Raw genomic sequence first — 22892 nt, forward strand, 5'->3', positions numbered from 1 at the left:
GTAATCTCAGGTGGCTCTGGCATAATCTCAGGCTGGCTCTGGTGATTATGATTTGTGTCGGCTGACATTACTACGCCGAAAGCTCACCCAAATTTCCTGTCATCGCCCGATTGGTGTGCCCGAGATTACTCAGCTCTTCGCAAGCCCGACTAGTGCACCCGAGATTACTTAGTTCTTCGCTCTTCATTAGCCCGACTGGTGTAATCGAGTGCTGTTCCACCCTTTGCAAGCCCGACTCTCTGCTGCTCCACCCTTCGCTCTTCATTAGCTTTCACAGCACAAGTGCTTTCAGAGGCAAGCCCGACTCTCTACTGCTCCACCGTTCACAAGCCATTAGCTGCCACCCGTGGCAAATATAGCTGATCCCACTCGATTAGCTCTTCATTAGTTCACAAGCCATTACGAAGTCGACTGCTGATCTCGCCCGACTGCTGCTTCTGCACCCTTTGCCTTCGCAAGCCATTAGCTATGTGTGCCTTCGAATAGCACTTTGTTATTCCTCCTTTTTATTGCCCTTCTAATTCTTGTGAGATAGGTGTAGCTTCTATCATCGCAGTACCACCTATTGCTTTGTGGATTTCCCATATTTAGAACGGCCAAACATATGCATGCATGTGGCATGAGAGAGAGAGAGAGAGAGAGAGAGAGAGAGAGAGAGAGAGAGAGAGAGAGGAGTTCTAACATCATAGCCAAGTCATTGGACCACGTGATCCATATGATGGCATTGATTTTTGTCGAGCACCCTTGGTCTTCAAAATTGACGAGTTTGGCATTGGACCACACTTGTACAATTGAAGCACTCGACTGCTTATTGTAGGCTCACCCATCTTGTTCTTTATCCAGAGGGCATATCAACTCGTAGAACTTGCAATGAAAAACATTATAAAAAAGTGAAGGACATCAAAATTAAGAAAAGAAAGATAACATGATTGAATATGTTTGGTGCAATAACCACTGGGACTCTTACCTCATTTGGATTGAGGTTTTAGCAAGTTTTAAATGTTGGATATTCTGGAGAGTCTAGTGGTGTGTGAACACTTTAGGTGTGAACACCCTCTTATTAAGAGATAATGTGATTGGATATGTATGTGCGCCATACGCATGCACATGATATCAAAATGAAATGTGCGTGTGGAAGAGAGGCGGATATAAGCAAACACTCTTTGTATGTGTCTAAACGAGAGGGAGAGAGAGAGAGAGAGAGAGAGGGAGAGGGACTTAGAGTGTATGTGTCTTTCGTATGTATGAATGCTTAACATGTAAGTGGTATGCAAAAACCTCCGCTAATATATGTGTATGTCTCTTTCATGTAGTTGCAGATTTAAAGTACCTTTGTCAACCAAGACTACTCTTGTGGCACTATGCAAACACAGGTTAGTCTCATTTGTGTAATTTGTAAGAGATCTTTAAAATTTTAAAAATAAAGTGGAATCTAGTTTTTGTACAAGGTCTTTGAGATTATGACTTCATGTTGCTTCTATAATAGTAGAATAAAGTGTGAGTCACTTCGTAACTATGCATGTGGCTTTCCTTTTAGGAATCTCCCTTTTATGTTGAGTTCCTATGAGAGGAGTGGAAAGAAGCTTATGTAAAGAAAAGGATGGAGGAGTGGGAGAAGGGAATGTCTGCTCGCATTGCCGGCATGCAAAAAGAATTGCACAAGGCTATAATGTCGTGGTACGTATAGTTATTTAGTCTTCCCTCAATGGTAAATTATGCATAAAGCATTTGTTTAAATACTAATATTCATAAGGTTTTATAGATGAGAAATGAGCCAAATCAAGAAGAGGCCGATGTCCATGAGATGGGGGACGATGATGAGGTCGATATCCATGAGTTGGGAGATATCGATGTTCATGATGGTGACAAGGCCGATGTTCAAGATGATGATGAGGCTGGTTTGAATGCGGTGGGAGATACCGATGTCCATGACATGAGAGATGATGTTGTCACTACCTCGGTAAGCCTTTGTTCAAGAAATATTATACCAAGAAATTTTTATTTTTTTTAAAATTCGTAATTGTTATTTCTTTTGGTTTAGGGTGTGAGACTCTCTGAGAATGTGCATATGCCTTTTGCTCCACAAAAAGGGAGCGAGAAACAAAAAATCTCCAATAGGTGATGAGAAGGATGGTAGAGAGGGTCGATTGGTGATTTTTTATCGACAGATTATTTTTCTCTTCGTAAGCACATGCAAAGTATATTTTTTATTGAAGCAACTTCTTATGCGGTAAAATGTAGCCAATATTTGATAACAAAAATAAAATTTCTATACCCATTATCATTGCGTCTCCTGAAGAAAGTAGCAAAAATAGAGACATGAATGTTGTTATCAGTAATAGAAGATTTGATTGCCAAAGTCCAGCCCCAAACTCTATGTCAGCTTACATAGATAAGTAATTGTTATCATTGTATGCTTCTCACACAGTATCTTACTTGTATGATATCCGTTCTTTGGCTAAATTCATTTGTAAATTGTAATAGGATAAGACATGGTATGATTTACCATTTGGGATCCTTGAGATCGAGACTACAGGTGGACTGTGACTTTAAACTTGTGGATGGAGGTGGTGTGGATGTGGAGGCTAGCACAAACTCTTTGAATCTTTTTGCCTTGTAAGTTTTTTTGTTGCGTTGTCTCTTTTTCAAAACATTTTTGTGTGTGTCCTAATACTAAAGAAGTTTCATATAGGTGGATGTAGTACACATTGCTAAAGAATGTGCTAGATCATGTGTGGCTCGTAGTGGACAGCTTATGGTTGTCCTTTATGTCCCTTGAAGTTGATGATGTAGTACTAAAGAAGTTTCATATAGGTGGATGTAGTACACATTGCCAAAGAATGTGCTAGATCATGTGTGGTTCATAGTGGACAGCTTATGGTTGTCCTTTATGTCCTTTATGTCCCTTGATGATGTGTCACTTCAAAATTTCTTTGGAACCCCAGACTCGGGAGCTCTATATTCACCTTTTTCTCAATCCTTGATAGGTAAGCCCACTTGTGATTTGTAAATCTTAAATGTTACTAACTTCATTTGTATAGTGAAATCACTTATGATAATCTTAATGATACAGATCTCATTGGAGCCTACTGGAATTCTACAATGGACACATTCAACGTGTTAATGGGTTGCCTGAGAGCAAAGTGCAATCTTATTTTTTTGATTCCTTGCCTATGCACTGTCTGTTGACAGATTACTTGCCATGTGTTTACAGATGTAAATCTACTTTTAGTATTTTATTGTATACGTTGTGTGTAAAGAAGTAATCCCACAAGCTTGTTAAGATGGAGGTTATGTTATTATTCCAGGGTGCTTGCATTTTTAGCATGCCATAGTTCTCATCATGTGGTACACAGAGTGAGCTTTTGAATCCAGATATGTTGTGTCAGGACCACGACAGTGGAGGTATGTTTACCATTTAACAATTAGCTATTATAGAAAACAAAACAACTTTTTTGCTTATGTGGTTTTATAATTTCTGTACAAGATTCCTCAACAACCTAATGGATATGATTGCGGATATTATGTTATGGCTACCATGTGGTTTTTGATTAAAGGCAGATTACAACATTCCAAGCCTGGAAATTGGGTATATAAGCTTTCATCTCTATGTTCTTTAGTTTCATGGTTAATTTATCTCTCTATGTTCTTCAGTTTTATGGATAATTTATCATATGCATTTACCTTCTTGATATGTTGTATTTAGCTTTCAAAATCTTAGTTTGCACATGCGGATGTACAAAGGTTGAAGGGTGGTCTCCGATCCTGGATCCAAACTTGTATATTGGAGACGGTCATGCAGCAGTAGATGATACGGTCCTATGTTGCTAGATGATGATGTGGGCGCTTGTATGAGATTCTACATATTTTGTATGATCATTGAGATTCCACATCTTATTTATGACATTCTATATCTTTTATATGAGATTCAACCTCTTTTGTATGAGATTTTGTAACTTTTGTATAAGTCATGGCTCATGTAATCTTGTCAAACGCAAGTTATGGTTTTGGATTTTATATTTTTAAGAATGCCAGTTTGATGTGTTGGCTTATTGGGTTTGCAAGTGGAACCTTGTGCACCCATCTCTATTGGTGATACAAGATTTGGTTGTGCTTCCCCATACCTAAGTCGAGTATTGGTTACATTTTCTTAGATTTGCTGCACATTCCCTCGAGTTGGCATATTGATTTGGCTTGGAGACACCAATGATGCAAGAGTATCTTTAGACAGCTTCAATTGATGCAAGACAAATTTCATTTCTTTGGCACCTCTCTTAGGTATTCCTTGTTGGATTGATGACCAAGGAGTCTTTAATTTCTTGTATACATTGAAATATCTCCTCTTCGGGACTTGTCTTATCACACATGTCATTCATTGGAGGAGACACCATCTCATGTGCATTGTCTATACCTATTTCTTGCTTCTGCTTTAAAGAAAACAAGTAAGGTTCCACCCATGTGACTGCCAATCTTTGAATCGCCCATAAGTGCATGAATTAAATCCAAAATGGATTGATTTATACGATCTTCCAAGAGTGTGTATTTGATATATTGCCCGAGCCACTCCACCAAATTTGTTGTGTCAACATTTCCATAGTTGAAAAGGCGTCCAAACTTTGGCCATTGTTTTCTCCACATACAATTTTGTCCACACCAACCGTTTGTAATATAACGGATGACATTGTTTTGGATTGAATACTTCTGTAGATACCTTCCCTCAAAATCATCCTCCGTAGCATAATGCATAAGGTTTGACATTGAAGTATATATGTCATCTCTCATCTCCTTTGGAAACCTGAATTTACAAACAACATTTGCATATACCACAAAGCTATAAATATAAATAAGCTTGACTATAAAATGGATTAGTTCTACCTGTGGAAAAAGATTCTCAACCCAAGCCTTCTTGGTATGGATCCAACATAGCAAGACGTGACATGCAATCTGAATCATTGTTCCATTCTCTTGAAATTTCCAACAATATGGATCTTCATTCACCACCTTGAGTATAGCCTCTAATTCTTGCTATTGTGACTTGTCAATAACGAGTGCGGTAGGACGAACATGACCCATTCTAGAGAGAACAATCCGCAGTGTCAACTCCAAGGCAATGACTTCATGGTGGGCTCCCACATCACAACATGAACCAAATTGGTATGCTAATACCAAGTTGATTTGGTAGCACTGCAGCATATAAGGGTAACCCAAATACGTTTGTCTTAAAAGTGCTATCTATGGCCCATGAGTTGTTTTTAGAGAAACGTAAAGCCATTTTCAACATCCAATCATTTTGCAAAACCAAGAGGAATGGCCTATATTTGGCATCCTTTGCACTTGGATTATAGGGTTGGCAATACACCACCTACATAACAACAATGTGTGATATACCAAGATGCAACACATATGATAGAGATCTCCAAAGTAGAGATCTCCAAGATGCAACACATATGGTAGAGATCTCTAAAGTACTATGAAGTTTAGAATACACTACCTTTTGTTGTTGTTTCAATGCTAAAGCCTCCATGTACATTGACTCCCAATCATCTTTAGAAACCTTACCTGCATCATGTTGGTGCACTCAAATAATTACTCTTTATGATCTAACAATATTTACTCGTAAACAAACGATCATTCTTAATTATCTTATCATATTTATTCATGAACAACAAGCAAGAAAGTACCTTCAGTGCGAATTCGATATGACAATGAAGAAACCTCTTTGGGAATCATGTGAAGAACCTATAGATAGCGTAGTCAAGAGTAGATGCTCTCTCCATAGGATATCGTTCTTTAGATAAGGATATTTTTGCAACATGGCGAGAGCTTTCCACATCAAACAAATCTTCCGTGCAGCATTCAATAACATATGGGTGAACTGGTAAGTGATATAAGTCGCTTCTTGTGCTTGGTTCATGTCCTGTATGGATTGGATTAATGAAAATACACACTTCATCCTTGCCATCAATGTATTTCACTTGCACTTTGAAAGTGCATCCACATTTCTTGGATGTACGTAACCCCTTAATTTCTCCACTTCATTTAGGTCCACCTCCTCAATGACACATGTAGTCCACCATAGCCTTGGAAGGGTGGTGTCGCTTTGATGACCGCACCATGACTAGTCTCACCATATGCTCTATCATTATATTCTTTAATTGCATGTCCACATCAGCCCTATTTGTATGTATAGCATATGATGGCTCCTTGTTTAGATCCCATTTGTGGTGCCTAATTAAAGGGAGTTATTGACTCTTGCTACGATTACATGTACATGTATTAATAAACTCCTTGATGTAAGATGAGGGTATTCCATGCCTTCTGATGTCAGTGCACCATGTTACTTGATCGCTTCAAGCATGGCATTTGCACTTTTGTGTTCTCTTGAGCCTTTGACACATTGTGCAGCTTTCACAATGCTTTCCCACTCCTCAATACATGCAGTCTTTAACTTAAATGGCCCCTTCAAACAAATACAAAGAGAACCATCCTCTCTCTCTCTCCCAAGCAAAGCTCATCTTTCATTTTTCGCCACTTCTTCAAATCAAGCATGCCTCTATCATCATGACTTTTTAGCATTTCCAAGCTTATGGACACATCATCTTGTAGTACTCTTATCATTAAGTTATGTAGCTCCTCACTAAAAGAGAAATATATACGGGATAAATGCTCATTTGGATTGCATAAAACCTTGTAATTTTTTGAGACTTCCATTGTAGTATCATGGTTGTTACCACTTTGACATTGGTCTTCAATGTTTAGATCACTTGCATTATCACTATCCTCATCTCCAACTAGCCAATCCATTGCTGTGGACATTTAAGACTACATTATCAATACATACACAATCAAATTGATTAATATGCTAAACTATAAATTGTTTAAAGATAATGCACATCACATTGGAGATAAAATCATGTCAAAACAAAGAATTTTATTTTTATCAAATTGATCAATATGCTAAACTATAAATTGTTTAAAGATAATGCACATCACATTGGAGATCAAATCATGTCAAAATAAGGTGTTTTTTGGCAATGCTTGTAACCAAAAGTATAGCTCAATGTATTAGAAAGATCAAGCTAAGAGAAATACCTTCTTGACAGATTAATGCAAGTGGTAGTTTGATCTTTAGATCCAATAAGATAATAGAATGTTCTTCCCCTCCCCAATGTATTGGCTATATATATATATATATATATATATATATATATATATATAGAGAGAGAGAGAGAGAGAGAGAGAGAGAGAGAGAGAGAGAGAGAGAGAGAGAGACTATAATATCAATGAAGTCCTCCTAAAACTATGATGGGCCGAGATTACTATTATCCCAAGATTACTATTGTCCCGAGATTACTTAGTGGCAACTAGCATTATGTCCCTGTAATGATGTTTAATAAATATCATTTAAAGAAATATGGACACTCTTTTCAAATTTTTCAAAATTATACTAATGCATTCAATTCTCTTTATTTTCCAAAAAGATTTGCCACCCCCGCCTTCCCCAGCCCAAGATTACTTTGGCTTCGAGATTACTCAACTGGTGCCCACCGCCAAGATCAACGCTCCTCGTGTCAAGGTGCGACCCCCAAACCTTCTCCACTGTTGATCCCCCTTGGCCATGTCCATGCCAAATAGAGCTGAGGCCAGCCTACGGCACCGGTTGCTCCACTGGCCTAGTCGAAACTAGTGCAGCGACGACCATCGTTTTGGCCATGCGGGAATGCGGCTTCTCGACAGGATTCCTCGCAAGAGTAGCCTTGAGTAGACCACTGAATTTTAATTGCTTCTATTGTGATTCCCCAGGACACGAGAAAGCAGACTGTGAACTCTGGAAAAAGCACAAGGTAGAGTCAAGGGTGAGGCTTCAATTTCCCAGCAAATGAGCTGGAATCCATACGTCCGAGAGACAGAGGTGGTGGAGATCTTGGGGAAGACCGAAGTCTCGGTAAAGAGCCGATCTTCTAGAACAATAGAATCCTCGGTGTGATGGCAGTCACCCGATATCAGAAGCCTGTGTGTTTGGAGCCCATGGAAGTCCCGAGCTCAAATAGGAAAGGGAATTGACTGGGTGGAACAAAATAAGGTTCGTGTCTAACTCCATTGAGAACAAGCAAGCTCGAGAAATCGAGCAGAAGGCTCAAGCGCGTAAGGTGATTCCAAGGGCCGCTAAGTCGGGGGGCATCCTAGATAATCATTCATGGAGGGAATCAGTGTTTATTTTTGAAGGTTGCAGAGCCCTTCTAAGGGCAATTTGACCTGCTAAAGAAGTATGAAAAAGAATCAAGTATTGCTCTTGAAGTGCTATATTAAAAAAATTTACCCTTCACATGGAAGGGTGAAAAAAATTGAACCTTGCACATGAAGGGCATGTAGGTATTAGTTTGTTGCTTCTTTAGATACACATTACACATTAATTAGTTCTTTTTTTGAAGACATTCGTTGATAGCTTATTGAGAATATTGATGAAGCTTTATAGCAGAACCATGGTGATCAAGAAAAACAAACTTCATAAGCAAAAAGAGATTGTAATACAGTGGGTCAATAGATATATTGTTACCATAATGGGTCAATGACTTAACAATTTCATTTCATTTGTAAATGTTTTATGAAGGAACTTGAAAGATAACCTTTATGTTGGCCATCTTTTGAAGGGCAAAGAAAAAAATATGCCCTTCACATTGAAAGACAAAGTTGAAAGAGGCCTTCTTAAGAAAAAGCATACCCTACTGGCAAAAATAAACACTGGAGGGAATAGAGGTTCTGATCTTTAGGAGGATTGACCGTGACTTCCACTCAGAAACCAAAGGGATAAAAAGTCCCATCATATGATCTATATGGGAAGATCTTAAGAAACAACCAAATTTATATAACGATCGAACATGTGTTCACATTTATCCCCAATTTTTAATAGTTTTTGTAGCACATTTAGCCTTAGGAGACGCTACAATGCCGGCACACCAAGTTTGCAATGTCATTTACGGAGCTATTACTGGATGGTATATATATAGTAGGAGAGGTGGGTAGTAAGAACAAGGAACCTCCGATGTTTGATGAGTCCATTCCACTTGTTCATGTTACTCTGTCTCGGGACAAAAGGTCCCGGAGGTTCTGCTTGATGGTGGGTCCGATGTTAACATAATTTCAGATTTTACATGCTATAAGCTGGGTCTACAAAAGTGGGAACCTGCCCCTTTTGCAGCAGACTAGTGTTATGTTCAGCCACTTGGTCTGATCCAAGGTTTGGTCATGGAGTTGGCCCACCTTTCCTTTATAGTGGTTATGGTGGTTCTCCGGATGGAGGACATAAAGGATGCTTATTCATTGTTACTTGGGTGACCTGGGCTTTGATAGGCTAGGATTAAGTAGGATTGGGATGTGGATGTCATTACCATGTGGAAAGGCAAAAGGAAGATCAAGCTTTCAATTTCCACCTAGAAGAAGGTGGAGGTACCAGCTTGTCCTTGTATTGTGGAAGGAGTAAATATGTTGGAGGGACTGGATAATGATGATGAAGATGCCTACTTCAGTGACATTCCGACTTGGTGAGCCTATTCGAGGTGGACGTAGTGTCAATTATGGATGAGGAAGATGCCTACTTTAGTGACATTCCGACTTGGTGAGCCTATTCGAGGGGGACATAGTGTCAATTATGGATAAATATCATCCCGATTTGGATGTAGGAGTTCTGGCACCTTTGCGAAATCTAGAAAGCTCCATAGTCCCCCAGGGTCCTTGAAAGAAGTTGTCCTAAGTCACCGTTCGATGATTCGAAAGTCCCTGATCTTCAACAAATGATTGCAGTTGGGGAGGCCTTTGACCAAGAGTTGGAAGTCTCATTGAGTTAAGGAAGATGCTTTGGTGGATCTTAATCTTAGATCACTGGATAATCCAAAGAATTTATGGGTCAGTGCCAAGCTAGAAGAGGCTTTCCGTCATGATCTATAGGCCTTGCTAGCCTCCTTTGTCAATGTCTTTGCATGGAGTTATATGGACATAAAGGGGATAGATCCGGAATTTATGGGTCAGTGCCAAGCTAGAAGAGGCTTTCCGTCATGATCTATAGGCCTTGCTAGCCTCCTTTGTCAATGTCTTTGCATGGAGTTATATGGACATAAAGGGGATAGATCCGGAATTCTATCAACATAAGATAAACCTGATGGAAGATGCAGTAGTACCAGTAAAACAACAGAGATACAGAATGAATTCGGATCATGCTAAAAGGGTGAAGGAGGAGGTGGATGAGTTTCTCAAGGTTGAATTTATTTATCCAATTAATCGAGCAACTTGGTTGTCTCCAATCGTCATAGTTCCCAAGAAAAACAGGAAGCTTCGTGTCTATGTGGATTATAGGAAGCTGAATGCTGCTACCATTACTGATCTGTTCCCTCCACCGTTCTATAGATTTTGTTCCCTCTATCGTTCACACAGATTCGGTGTTGGATGTGGCAGGGCATGAGATGTATTCTTTTTTGGACGGATTCAATGGTGGGTATAACTAGGTTAAAATGGCATCAGAGGATAGAGAGAAGACCGCCTTTATGGACAGTTTGGGGGATGTTTGCTTCTAATGTGATGACATTTGGTTTAAAGAATGTCCCAGCCACTTTTTAGAGAATGGTTGTTGCACGAAATATTTGAGGAGTATTGACTTCCTTCACAAGGGTCTTCATTGATGATTTTAGTATGTTCGGGAAGAAATGTCAAAATCTGCATCATTTTTTTCTATGTTTGACAAAGTATCGCAATGCTCGACTGCGTGTAAATCCTCAGAAATGTGTCATTGTTGTTCAGAGAGCGGAATGCTTTTGGGTCATATTATATCCACGTAAAGTGGAGGTGACCCGAAAAGCTCCAATCCCTCTTACCGCCGGTAAGGAACTACACAGATTCTTAGGACAAGTGAGGTGGCACACTCGGATGTTGAGGTATCTTGGCACATGTGGCTTGCCCCCTTAATCAACTAATCAAGCAGACGATCATATAGTGGATGAAGCAATGAGACATGGCATTTCACCACCTGAAACTGATGTTGGCTTCCGCATTGATTGTCTAGCCTCCGCAATGGAATCCTCCATTTCATGTTTTTGTGGATCCTTCAGATGTCGCAACATCGGCAGTGTTCTAAAAGGAGCCAAAGTGGTTCAATCCAGTTTCTTATGCTAGTAGTAGACAGTTGTCCCATGCTAAGCAAAATTATTCTACCACTGAAAGAGAGGCTCTGGGCATGATTTATTTAGTCAAGAAGTTTTGGCTTTACCTGCTAGGAAATAAGTTCACATTTCATGTTGATCATTCAGCTTTAAGTTGGATTCAACAGGCAAGCTAGCTAAGAGGATATTGATTCTATAGTAATTTGAGTTTATAGTGGTGCATACTCCTAGGTCCAGTCATGTCGTGGTAGATTATTTATTGAGGCTGAAATTTGGGGAACCTTCGGAAGAGGTTCCAGATGATTTCCTTGCCGATTTGCTCGACACAACAATAGTGGTAGTTACTTTTCCAACTACCTACTACTGGTATAATGAGATGCTATACCTACTGGTATTATAGTTACTTTTCCAACTACCTACTTGTATAATGAGATGCTATACTTTAGCAAACATGGGTAATGGAAGATGGTATGTCCAAGGACCAAAGGAGACGACTAGCGGTCCGCACAGCTAGAATTTCCAAGTGATTTGGTGTAGTACTTTATAAGAGGGGAGTTGATTAGATTCTCAAAAGATGTGTTCCCTCTCATGAGCAAGAAGCGGTTCTGCGGGAGGCTTACCAGGGTATTAGTGGAGGTCATTTTGCAAGAGATGTTACTGGTTGAAAAACTCTACAAGTCGGATGGTGGTGGCCTTCACTTCTAGGGGATGCTGACCGGTTTGTAAAACAACGTCATATTTGTCAGTGGATTGGTCAACCAACAAAGAAAGATCAGATGCCTCATAATCCATTTTTTTCACTCGAGCCTTTTTATAAGTGGGGATTGGACTTTGTGGGTCCAGATCAAACCAAATGTCTACACAACTGTTAATCCAATTCTAGGATTAACAAGAGCTACTGCCATTATCTTACATCAAGGAGTCATAGTAGATACACCAAAGGGTCATACATTCAAGATATGAAGCAATAGTGTCTAAAACTATAACTTGGACGAACTTGGACGGGCGCCCGTAATGGTGTGACGGAGTATTTATATCGATTCCTGCTTCAAGAGTGTGTGGTAGCAAGTTAGGATGAAGTCCTACATGATGTACTTCATGGATACAGTCCAAGCAATAGGACTAATGGGACTCAAGGGTTGAACACCCCCTGAGTCTTCCATTTCCCGTAATCAATTCGCTTTCACGCTTTAGACGGGTTCATACTTCTGGCTGTTGCGACAGTACTTATTATGAAGCTACAATTTCTCCCTTAACACACTCACTGACCAAAGTTATCTTAAGGAGGTGGAAAGAGCTTACATTGACCAAAGTTTTGCACTTAATGGTTGCACTCATTGAAGTGCTAGGATGTATCATGATTCCCAAAACGTTGGTAATGTGTACAATAATATAATGCTACTCATCAAGGAGTATAAAACCAATTACCTAGAGGTATGTATAGACCTACCAATATGCCACTAGTAACATTGTTTTACCATCGCAATCACCTCCATTGCAGATAACACTCATGTACAATAGTACTCACTCTGTTTGCCATCACAACCACTTCCACCGAAGATAACACCCATATGATAGTACTCATTGCATGAACTCATTGTAATAGTACTTGTTGCATGAACTCCCCGAGATTGAAACATGGGAGCCTAGAGGCTATGACCCCTATGAGCCTGAGGATGCATTCTTGTACCCCCCCTATTTAAGACAAGTCTATAGGCTTTACTATAACAAAGAGATGGAGACATGAATATTCTTGTGCAAAGAGGACCATTACAATGCTTTTGGTCCTAAAGCCTACAAAAATTAGTGAATGTCTCAACATCAAACCACTCGATTGATTCATTCATTTTTAAAAGGCCCAAGGACCAAAGGAGTGCCAATGGAAAGCTACATACATCTAATGATGGCCCCATTGAGACTAAAGAAGTACATCTCTTCTTTAGATAAGGAGAAGATCCAAAGCTAATATACATTGCTAAGGAACTCGCTTCAATAAAATGACTTGATACTTGATTGCCTTTCTTAAAGAATTTTCTTATAGAATATGAGGATGTCTTTGTATGAAAATACACATACATGAAGTACAAGCACCTAACCTCCTCACCGAGGAGGACACTAGTGGTGGAACCAAGTCATGTGGTCCTTACAAGGATTAGTCAGCATGCACGATGAGTATGGGAAGCCCACTTAAACCTCCTAATCAGAGAGGAGCGCAATAGTGGTTGGAACTAAGTCATGTGGGCAACACCTCAAAGAATGTGATGGCTTGCCACCAATACAACACTGTGAAACCCCCCATACAGCATGTGCATTCAAGGGGTAATTAAAATACAACACTGTGAAACCCCCCATATAGCATGTGCATTCAAGGGGTAATTAAAATGCCCTCTATTTATGGATTTCTATATTCTAGATACCCCTCTTCTTTAAATTGTGTGATGACAAAAGTACCGCTTCTAAACATATTCTATCTTATGTATTTTTCACTTAATCTCCCCTAGAAAATGAAACCATTCATGCAAAGTTGTTTGTTTTTCATTTCATATAGCTATGACTAGCACACTATCAAAGCATAAATGTCATGCATTCTTAAAATTTACCGTGAATGAGCTAATGTTTCCTTGTTCACTTTGTTTATCTCAAGCCTGTTTTTAACATGGCGTTTCTTTGAGATGAGATTTCTTATTTATTTGTATAGAGAGACACACACCCACACACACTTAAGTACCACATGAAGGGGGGGCACTTTTACATAGGGGACAAGCTATGTGATGATCCCCGGTGATGAGCTTGTCTAATTGGAGTGAACACCACATATGATGATTAGTACCATGTATAGCAATTGAGTCTCCAACTCTAGGCCAATGGCCCTAATCTAGAGTTGATGGAGCTTGAGGAGTTGGATTGTAAATTGTTGTTCATTATAAAATCGTCAAAGATGAGGTGAAAAATCTCGGGTAAAGCAACGATAGCAAACGAATGTAGGAGGATAGCATCCAACATGTCCACCTTTGCACACGAATGCACACTAGATTCTAGTGTCCTCAAGAGGATTTGGTCCCAAAATATTTGACTTGGGAAAAAACAGAGCTTTACCCGTAAGGCTATTGCCTTGGGGACAAAATATCTTCTTCCCATTTGTCTTGCATTTGTTGTTGTCATGAAAACTAAGATGTTTAACATTCCACAAAAAGGAGATTATGGACAACCATGTAATATAGCAATGTCGTATGCACACGAGCCATTTCTATGTGGAGCTCAAGATGGCTCCATAAGAAATGGCAATGGACATATCTATCTGTGAGAGACTGATTTAAAATACACCAAGAATCAAAATGAATACCCTTGCCTCTTTATCCATCATCACTTTCATGCAACATGCTTTCCTCCACCACTACATATCCATGGAGATGAGATTGTGATGCTTTAAGCTTCTAGGTTGTTCCACTATCGCTCTACATCCAAGACCCCTCTATATCAATCAAGCTAGTTGCAGTTGTGCTAACAACTTAAGAGTACCATAAACGTATCAACCATATATGGCCTTAGAGAAGTAACTCTCCTCCATCTTACTTGTGCCTAACACTTTTGCGCCATAGACACGAATTAGATACTAATAAAAACTATCAAAACGTGTTATTTTTTCTTTTTTATAAAACTTTGAATACTAAGATAGGTATCCTCATAACTTAATTACATGTCATGATGATTAGGACCAATCCATAAATCAAAAGATTAGGGATGGATAGATTTTTAATGGATATAATTTCAACACACTTTGAAATATAAATGCATTTAAAGTGTTTTAGATTATCTTTATCTTCAATGATAAAAAGCCTTTGTTCAAATGAATTGAGAGAGAGAGAGAGAGAGAGAGAGAGAGAGAGAGAGAGAGAGAGAGAGAGAGAGAGAGAGAGAGCTTTTATTGCATGGGTGTTAGAATTTCTAGAATCTTGCACTCTTGTTAGGGTAGTATTTGGGCATCTAACTGTAAACATGTTGGCTCCAAACATCAATTTTGACAAAGTTACACAAAGGTCTGTGGATCTTACCTTGGATTAACTAAGGAAGCCTTGCAAAACTCAATAATTAAAAGGATAAACATACAAAGAGTTTAGGTAGAAAATGCCAAGTACATTACATATGAACTGTCGATATATTTATGGAGTGCCGCATCATGACTTTGTAATATGAATGTTAAATTCTTTCATCATATTTACTTCCTATACAAAGGTAATTAAATTCTCATCATGATGCCATGACTACCCAGTTGAATCACTATATGAGTTTAAACAATGGCTCTATGAATCCCTATATGAAATTAAACTCTCATCATGATGCCATGGCTACCCAGTTGAATCCCTATATGAAATTGAACAATGGCATGAAGGGGGTGGCACATTGTCATGCAAGCTACATGCCATTTTTCCAAAGATGTTTATATCAATGTAAAATTCTTTCATCATTTACTTGTTGTACAATCCATGTGGCAATTAAACTCTCATCATTTTATGGAGATGGGAAATGCCATGGTTACCTAGTTGAATCCCTAAATGAAAATAATATACCGAGGGATTCACTCTTAGAAAACTTATGATATCACGTGAGTGTACAAGAGGGGGGTTTTTTGAAATGAGGCATAAGATTATAAGGTAGGGGTAAGGCCATGTATTTAGATGAATACTAAATCTTAAATTTAAATCAGGGGGAGGGGCCTAGATAGTACTTACTTTTAAGGTACATGTATGGTAATGATCTAAGGATACCAAGAAATGATCTCAACATGCTTCAATAATGATTCAAGTAGGTTGTGGTGATTTACAGTGATGATTTCCTAGTACTTAACATCTATTTCTTGGTAGCATGCATGAAGTACTTATGTTCCCTCACTAAGGTTCAAAGTAACATACTTTAATCTAAGCAGAGGGAGCGTGTAAATGCTAGAGAAAAAACATAGATATAAGGAAAGGGGGTGACATGGTCATTTTTAAAGGTATTCTTATAAGCTTAAATAGGGGGTGTTATCATCTTATGAGCATCATATATATGGGGTTTTTTTTAGGTTCATGCACGCAGGTGGCGTCTCCCTTTATTATGAGTGAATCCCCGAGGAATAATATAAATGGCAAATAAAAGGATTTTGAAAGCTATGACGTAAAGGTGTGGCACATTGTCATGCAAATTTCACATAGATCGGAAAAGATGGATTCCACTTCAGTCTAGAGCTTCCTCTAACTTCTAAAAAAACCTGCCTCATCTTTGAGAGAGGAGAAGGAAAACTCTCTCCCAAATTTTCCTTGACCCATGGTGAGAAGGATTCATGTTCTCTTCACTCATAAATGTATACCTTCGAAACATGCCATTTTACCAAATATGTTTTTTTTTTGTTAAAAAAATCGTTAAAAATACAGTTTCTAGTGCCAAATCCTCTATTTCCCCTAAATATGATTTGTAGAATGCAAAGGCATATTTGACTATGTGCTAACAATCACTTGGTGGAGAGTGATGCATGATGGAATGTTACTTAGATGAGAAGACGTAAATACCTCCTCAATTTACACTTGTAGGTACATTTTACTAGTTACTTTGATCAAAAGCATGAGAGGGATTCTTCCCCTTAGCTTTTACTACTTTAAAAAGCATGTTTTGCTACTTCTTAAGGCATGAAAAGAATATTGCTCCTTAGTTTTTACTACTTTGAAAGGCATGACATGGATACTCTCTCTAGCTTTCACTACTTTGAAGCTATAAGTGTGGATAAGACCATGCATATAAGCCTGATTGTCCCAATAGAATGACAATTACCCATGTGGGTAGAAGCATCTAGTAACACTTCGACGAGCCTTAACTTGTTAAAATGTACAATAAGGACTTATTCACACAATCCCCCTTAATGCCATTACAAGGCTCCAAGCTAAGATGAGGGTGGAAACCAAAGGAACATCCCAGGCTGCCAATACACAGAATGGCCAGGCTTTAACTTGAAGCAAGTAGCCAAAGAGCCAGGGGTGCAAAGTCGAAGGGGTGCAAAGTCGAAAGGCTACAGTAGCCCCTACAAAGGCCAATGAACCAAAATCAAAGGTCCAAAAGAAGAAGAAGGCCTTGAAGAACAAACGCAAACACAACACCCAATCTACTGTAGTTGTAAACTCATCCTGCAAACATACATACATGCACACATCATAGCCATATGCATAACCCCACATACATATATGTACTACAACTTTGTGCAGCATGCAACACAAACTAAAAAACATGTCCTTGCGATAACAATACACAAGTGATACCAAACTAAACATTTAAAAACAAAAAAAACAACATATATTACAAATTTAGAACAATAGCACGCATGATCAATTTCATGTGGCATGAAACACCACTCATAAAAGGTCAAAAGCATTTCATAAGGACGTGTGGAAACGGAAATACTGGTAGTACTATATATAGCTGTGGGCGCGCGCCAGCGAGAGAGGGAGGGAGAAGCGAGGGGGGAGATGGAGGGGGAGGGGCGGCCCTAGGCATCTTTCTTGATGATGGTTTCGATGCGCTTGATGGGAAGGAGAGGAACGTAGTCGATAAGAGGGAGGTGCTTCTCTTTCAAAGAAGAGAGCACCTGATTGAACTTCTCACCAATGAAGAGGGCGGGAGGCGAGAAGAGGTGCACGGCCTTCACTGAGTAGGGCAGCTTGAGAAACTGCTTCCACGCCACGTGCGCCCACTCCTCCGCCAGAGGCTCGTACTTACTGAAGTAGACCGTGGTGGTCTTCACCAACCCCACCCTCTGTACCTCCCCCACCACCTCCAAAAGAAAATCCGGCACCTTCTTCGCCACCTCGATAGCCCCGTCCGACAACTCTTTTACCTTGTGTGGCGTGTGCTTGCGTACAGTGCACGCTATCACATCCACCTGCATGCATCAGAAGACGCCCTTTTAGCTTATAAATTGTTAAATCATAGCCCTTAATCGTTCATATAGTCAGCTAGGGCTTCATGATTATTTCCACTCTAGGGCTTAATTAACACACCTCACTACAAGAAAATCATTGCCTCTATGGCTAATTTCATGAAGTAGCAGCTTGCAATAAAGACGGGGAGAAAAGGGCCACCAGGCAGGGATCTTTGACTTCATCTTCATACCCTCTTCTTGCAGTCAACTTTTGTTGATTAATCACATCCCTCTTAAGTAATTAAACTAGAAGCTTTGCACAGCCTTAACCATCAAATTTCGACTCACAGCCTCCTCCTATGGCTTTTAACAAAATAACCTCGTCCAGCTGAGAGCAGCCTATTAATAACCACCACTTTTAGCTCACAATCTCCTTCCATGACTTCATTAACAGCCTCATGATCAGTACCTTAATTGAGACCGAATTTCAAAGATATGAAGAAACCCTTTTTTAAAAAATCAGCAGTATTTTATCATTTTAAGAACAGCTTTTACCTCCCCCTGTGGCTCAACAAAATAAGCAAAATAAACTCTTTTAGCTGATAACAGCTTATTAATAACCACCACTTTTAATTCACAACCTCCTTCCATGCCTTCATCAGCAGCCCTATGATTCAGTACCATCACAGCCCTAGGATTCAGTATCTTGATAGAGAGAGAATTTCAAAAAAATATAGAGATACCAAAAAACGAAAAATGTAAACAATGATTTATCATTTGCCTGTGGGTTATGTGTTTGAATCTTCTCTGTGTGAGCCATGGCACTTGGGTCTTTGGGCGATAATATGTGTACTTTTTACTTTCAAGCCAAGATATTTAAAAAATAAAAATTTTAAAAAAATGTTTACCTTGTGATCAAAGAAGAGCAGGATCTCGTGCTGCTTCCCTTCCAATAGGTCGTAGATAGGGCCGACCAGCTCTTTCACCTTCTTCTCCACCTCGTCTATCCGAGGCCTCCACTTCCCTGACCACTCCTTGGCCACATAGTAAATCCGCACAACACAAACTGTGGCCAAGCTCACCGTCACCTCCACAAACCCCAGATACTTGAGCTGCGCGTGGTGGGGGTGGTCCGGGTGGTCACAGCCCTTGCAAAAATTGAATCAATTAATCGCCCATGTTAGCTTGAAGGCAACCTTAGCATTTCAGTCTAAATCCAATTGCCTGCTATTCGACCATATCACAAATTCAAACGAATTAATCATCTTCGAAACTTAATACAGACCTGATCAATTGATGCGGCCATTTAATCGAGCAACTACAAATGCTTCCTAAACTAGACAAAAACAACTGAGTGAGAGAGAGCCAGTGAAGGCAAATTACACCAATAGCTGGTAATTAGTAACTTAATGACGCATAATTACCCGAACGCTTCAAGTTTGGAGCTGCTGTCAGAGAGTCGTGAGGCGGTGGGAGAACAGAGAGCGAAGAAGCGTGTCGTTTTTATATACAACCAACCAATGGTGTCGCCGCCCACGACGATACCCTAGGAGCTCGCGCTGGCCCACGCCTGGCCACGTGGTAGATGCCTATCTCGGTCCCTTTTCTTGCGGCTCTCTCGCAATTGACCGTTCTCACCAGTGTCCACCCACTCCTGCTGCTGTGCTTGACCCGTGTGGTGTGCACGAGCCTAGACTTCTCGTCATTCGCCCTTGTTCACACGCTACGTGGGCGTCCTTTGAACGGGCAACTCATTTCATCAATTTTCTATACATACATACATACATAAACAAAGGGTCCCCGCCATAGACGTCATTTGTAAGAATAAACACCCAAAACGTTATTCTGGTGGCTTTTAATTAATTTTGCTCTTCATATTATAGGCACCCAAAATCTATTTGTTGGTTTTTTTAAAGTTAAATAATATGATTTTTTCACTTTTTTGGAAAGAATCTCGTGTGATCTCGCTTCATTGTGACGTTTCTGCATGCTTCCAGAAAATGCCTTCTTTCATAGAGCAAATTGTGTACTACTGTACCTCCTGCATCATCATCCTTCACCTCTTCGCTCCTACACCTCATGCGACACGTCTATCACAGGGATCTCTTCGTTTGTGCACACTTCTTACAAGGCCGGACGCTCGTCAGTTGACCTCACGTAGTGGGTGAGCAAGCCTGTCACACCTTTGTCCAACATCTCTTTCACTCCCTTGACGTAAGACGAAGCCATCTTTTCGGGGGAAACAACGTACTCCCTCCCAGTGTGCATAGGTGCAAGGGACGGAGGGGTGGAGGTGACCAGGCAGTTGGAGTTGATCAGGCAGGTTAAGCCAGGCGATCAAACGAGGGCAAGGTGGGGGAGGTGAGCAAGTGGATGAGGACGTAAGGTGGGTCAGGGGACACAAACTACCGAGGGGAGGAGATTGGAGGCGAGGGAGGCAAGCAAATGAGGGCGGACAAGGCGAGCAGGCGGTGAGGGGAGGTGCTGAGTAGGGAGCGAGGGTTCAACGTGAAAGCCTACGCGTGCTCGGGGTAGGGAGTGAGCATTCGAAGCTTGTGGAGGGCGAGGGGGTTATGGTAGGCAAGGGGGGTATGGTAGGCATTAATTAAATGCCACGTAAGTGGCATTTAATTAATGCACCTACAATAAAATCGAGTGAATAAGCACCTACAATAAAATCGAGTGAATAAGGGAATTTTATTTGGAACTGTATTTATATGTGAAACTTGTTTTTTAAAGATTGTTTTATGTCAAGTATGCTAGAAGAAAGTATTACATTTGTAATGAAGGTTACGGTGTAGGTAGAACGGAGTATATTTGTAATGATGAAGGGTAGGGTGTAGAAACGAGTATATTTGTAAAGACAAGGATGAAGGGTAGGGTAGGTAGTATTAGTGTGGTATATAGACTATAGGATACTTGTTAGGCTATACTGATTGAAACATATTCTCTACAACCATTCACACTAGTTGTCACAAATACCAAAGTAATATCCATAACAACATGCATGCCAATCTAACCACTAAAAAGTTATGAATACTACACCAAATAAGTCCATATATTAGGTGCAACCAAAAGTTGAATTGTGTGATCATATGATGCCAAAATTTACGTCAATAAAGGTAGGCACATATTATTCATGTATGCCAAAACCTATGGTTAATATAATTCTAAAAGAGAAAAGATAATGCTTTTATTAATACTATAATGCATAACTCATTTTAGAATCATCAATAAAAAGATTTTATAATTATACCCAACTGCACATGAGATAGTTTCTTATCAACAATTTTTTAGAATCATCAATAAAAAGATTTTATAATTACACCCAAGTGCACATGAGATAGTTTCTTATTAGCTTTTTTTAAAAACATATATAGCACAAATCTCGTTTATTAGCTTCTTCGCATCTGACTTATTTGAACTTTATTTAGCATAAAATTATGTTTACTCTTACAAGAAATGAAGTGTATATATATTCACCAAAACATGTAAAAAAGCCTCATTTTCGTAAAAGTGATGCCTACAAAGTAACTCTTACACATGCCTTGTCACCTTCTAAAATATATGATAATATTATATGCATTTAACTTCATTAATATTATATGCATTTAACTTCATTAATTGCCATGTGGCATTGTTTCAAGTGGCTGGTTATTAAGAAGTTAATTCATTAAAGCAACACCACAACGATCACTTTTTGATGTGATTCTTTTTTTGAGTGCTTGCTTACCTACTCCAACATCTATGCAACGATATCTTTAAAAGATATCGTTCAACCAAAATTATATGTGATTCGCATGTCTAAAGGGACATCAAGATACAGTAATACAATTAAACATCAATAGGCATTTTTCCCCAAGTATATATTTTCTTAAAATTGAATGTCTATAGGGATATCAAGATGCATTAACAAATTTAAAAATGTCCTTATCGTATTTTATTTGAAATAAGTCATTTGACATATTCAATGTTTGGGATAATCAAGACACTTTTAAGAACAATATGCCCATCCAAAAACATGCATCAATGGGTTGTGTGTTTAACTTAGATATCTTGTGTAAGAGTTTTTATTTGAAACGAGAGATAAACATACATGGGTGAATACAGAGGTTTTGTTGTATTTATAATCTTCAAAGATGGAACCCCACATATCACCTTGGTACACATCTTGGTTATTACTAACAAATTATATTTTTTGTGATATGAATTTTGAATACCTCTGCTAGAATCTTACATAGATAAAGGTTTTTAGTAGTATTGTGTTTTGTGAGATGACTTTTTATTTCCCTATTATGAGTTGGGGGGATTTTTTCTGCGAACAAATTCGGGCGAGCAGTTTTGTGAAACTAGCGACGAGCAGAACATCATTTTATCTCTCTCTCTCTCTCTATTTATGTCTCTCTTATCTTATCTCTCTCAATAGCACAATAAAATTACTCCAATAAAATGATACACACACACACACAACTCACCTCTCCCTCTCGCTCTCTGTCAATCTCTCTCTCTCTCTCGCTCTCTCTCTCTCTCTCTCTCTCTCTCTCACACACACACACACACACACACACACAACTCACCTCTCCCTCTCGCTCTCTCAATATCTCAAACACACACACACACACACACATGTTGAAATGTCAAGCTCGTATACAGCTAGAGGATAGCACATGGGTGCTGACAGAGTGACAGTATGGTAGATAGATATCGTGTGGTGTGTTTATGACCGCGTCCAGCTGGTCATGTGTGGTGTGGACATTACATTAGGTTTACTTTGTAGTGTGGACACAACACTATGTTGTGTTCTCCTTTGTGTGTGTGTGAGAGATGATGACTATGCTTCTCTCCTTCTTTATGAT

At 39.4% G+C, this 22892-nt stretch overlaps 1 protein-coding gene across 2 annotated transcripts; it reads right to left on the reverse strand.

The window, feature by feature from the left end:
- Positions 1-17448: 17448 nt before the first annotated feature.
- On the reverse strand, positions 17449-19568 carry LOC147622372 (stress-related protein-like). 2 transcript variants are annotated; one of them, XM_086823493.1, is made up of 4 exons: positions 19461-19568; positions 19322-19367; positions 18945-19184; positions 17449-18057 (listed from the first exon to the last, which is right to left on the reverse strand). In XM_086823493.1, the coding sequence occupies exons 2-4, from the start codon at positions 19340-19342 to the stop codon at positions 17665-17667; spliced, it is 654 nt and encodes a 217-aa protein (XP_086679619.1). In that variant the 5' UTR covers positions 19343-19367; positions 19461-19568; the 3' UTR covers positions 17449-17664. The 2 variants fall into 2 exon arrangements, with proteins under 2 accessions (XP_086679619.1, XP_086679620.1); XM_086823494.1 differs by having other exon boundaries at positions 19322-19372; positions 19461-19562.
- Between the last annotated feature and the right edge of the window lie 3324 nt (positions 19569-22892).

This window comes from Cibotium barometz, chromosome 29, assembly GCF_041138505.1.
Source record: "Cibotium barometz isolate CiBa-2024 chromosome 29, ASM4113850v1, whole genome shotgun sequence".
NCBI classification, from domain to species: Eukaryota; Viridiplantae; Streptophyta; class Polypodiopsida; order Cyatheales; family Cibotiaceae; genus Cibotium; species Cibotium barometz.

What these genes read in the sequence shown, in the direction of transcription:
- LOC147622372 (XM_086823493.1), bottom strand. Translation starts at nt 19,342, where the DNA reads ATGGCCGCATCAATTGATCAG. An exon ending in TGGCCGCATCAATTGATCAG is followed by an intron (nt 19,185 to 19,321) that starts GTCTGTATTAAG and finishes AATTTTTGCAAG; the next exon opens with GGCTGTGACCACCCGGACCA. An exon ending in TGCTCTTCTTTGATCACAAG is followed by an intron (nt 18,058 to 18,944) that starts GTAAACATTTTT and finishes TGATGCATGCAG; the next exon opens with GTGGATGTGATAGCGTGCAC.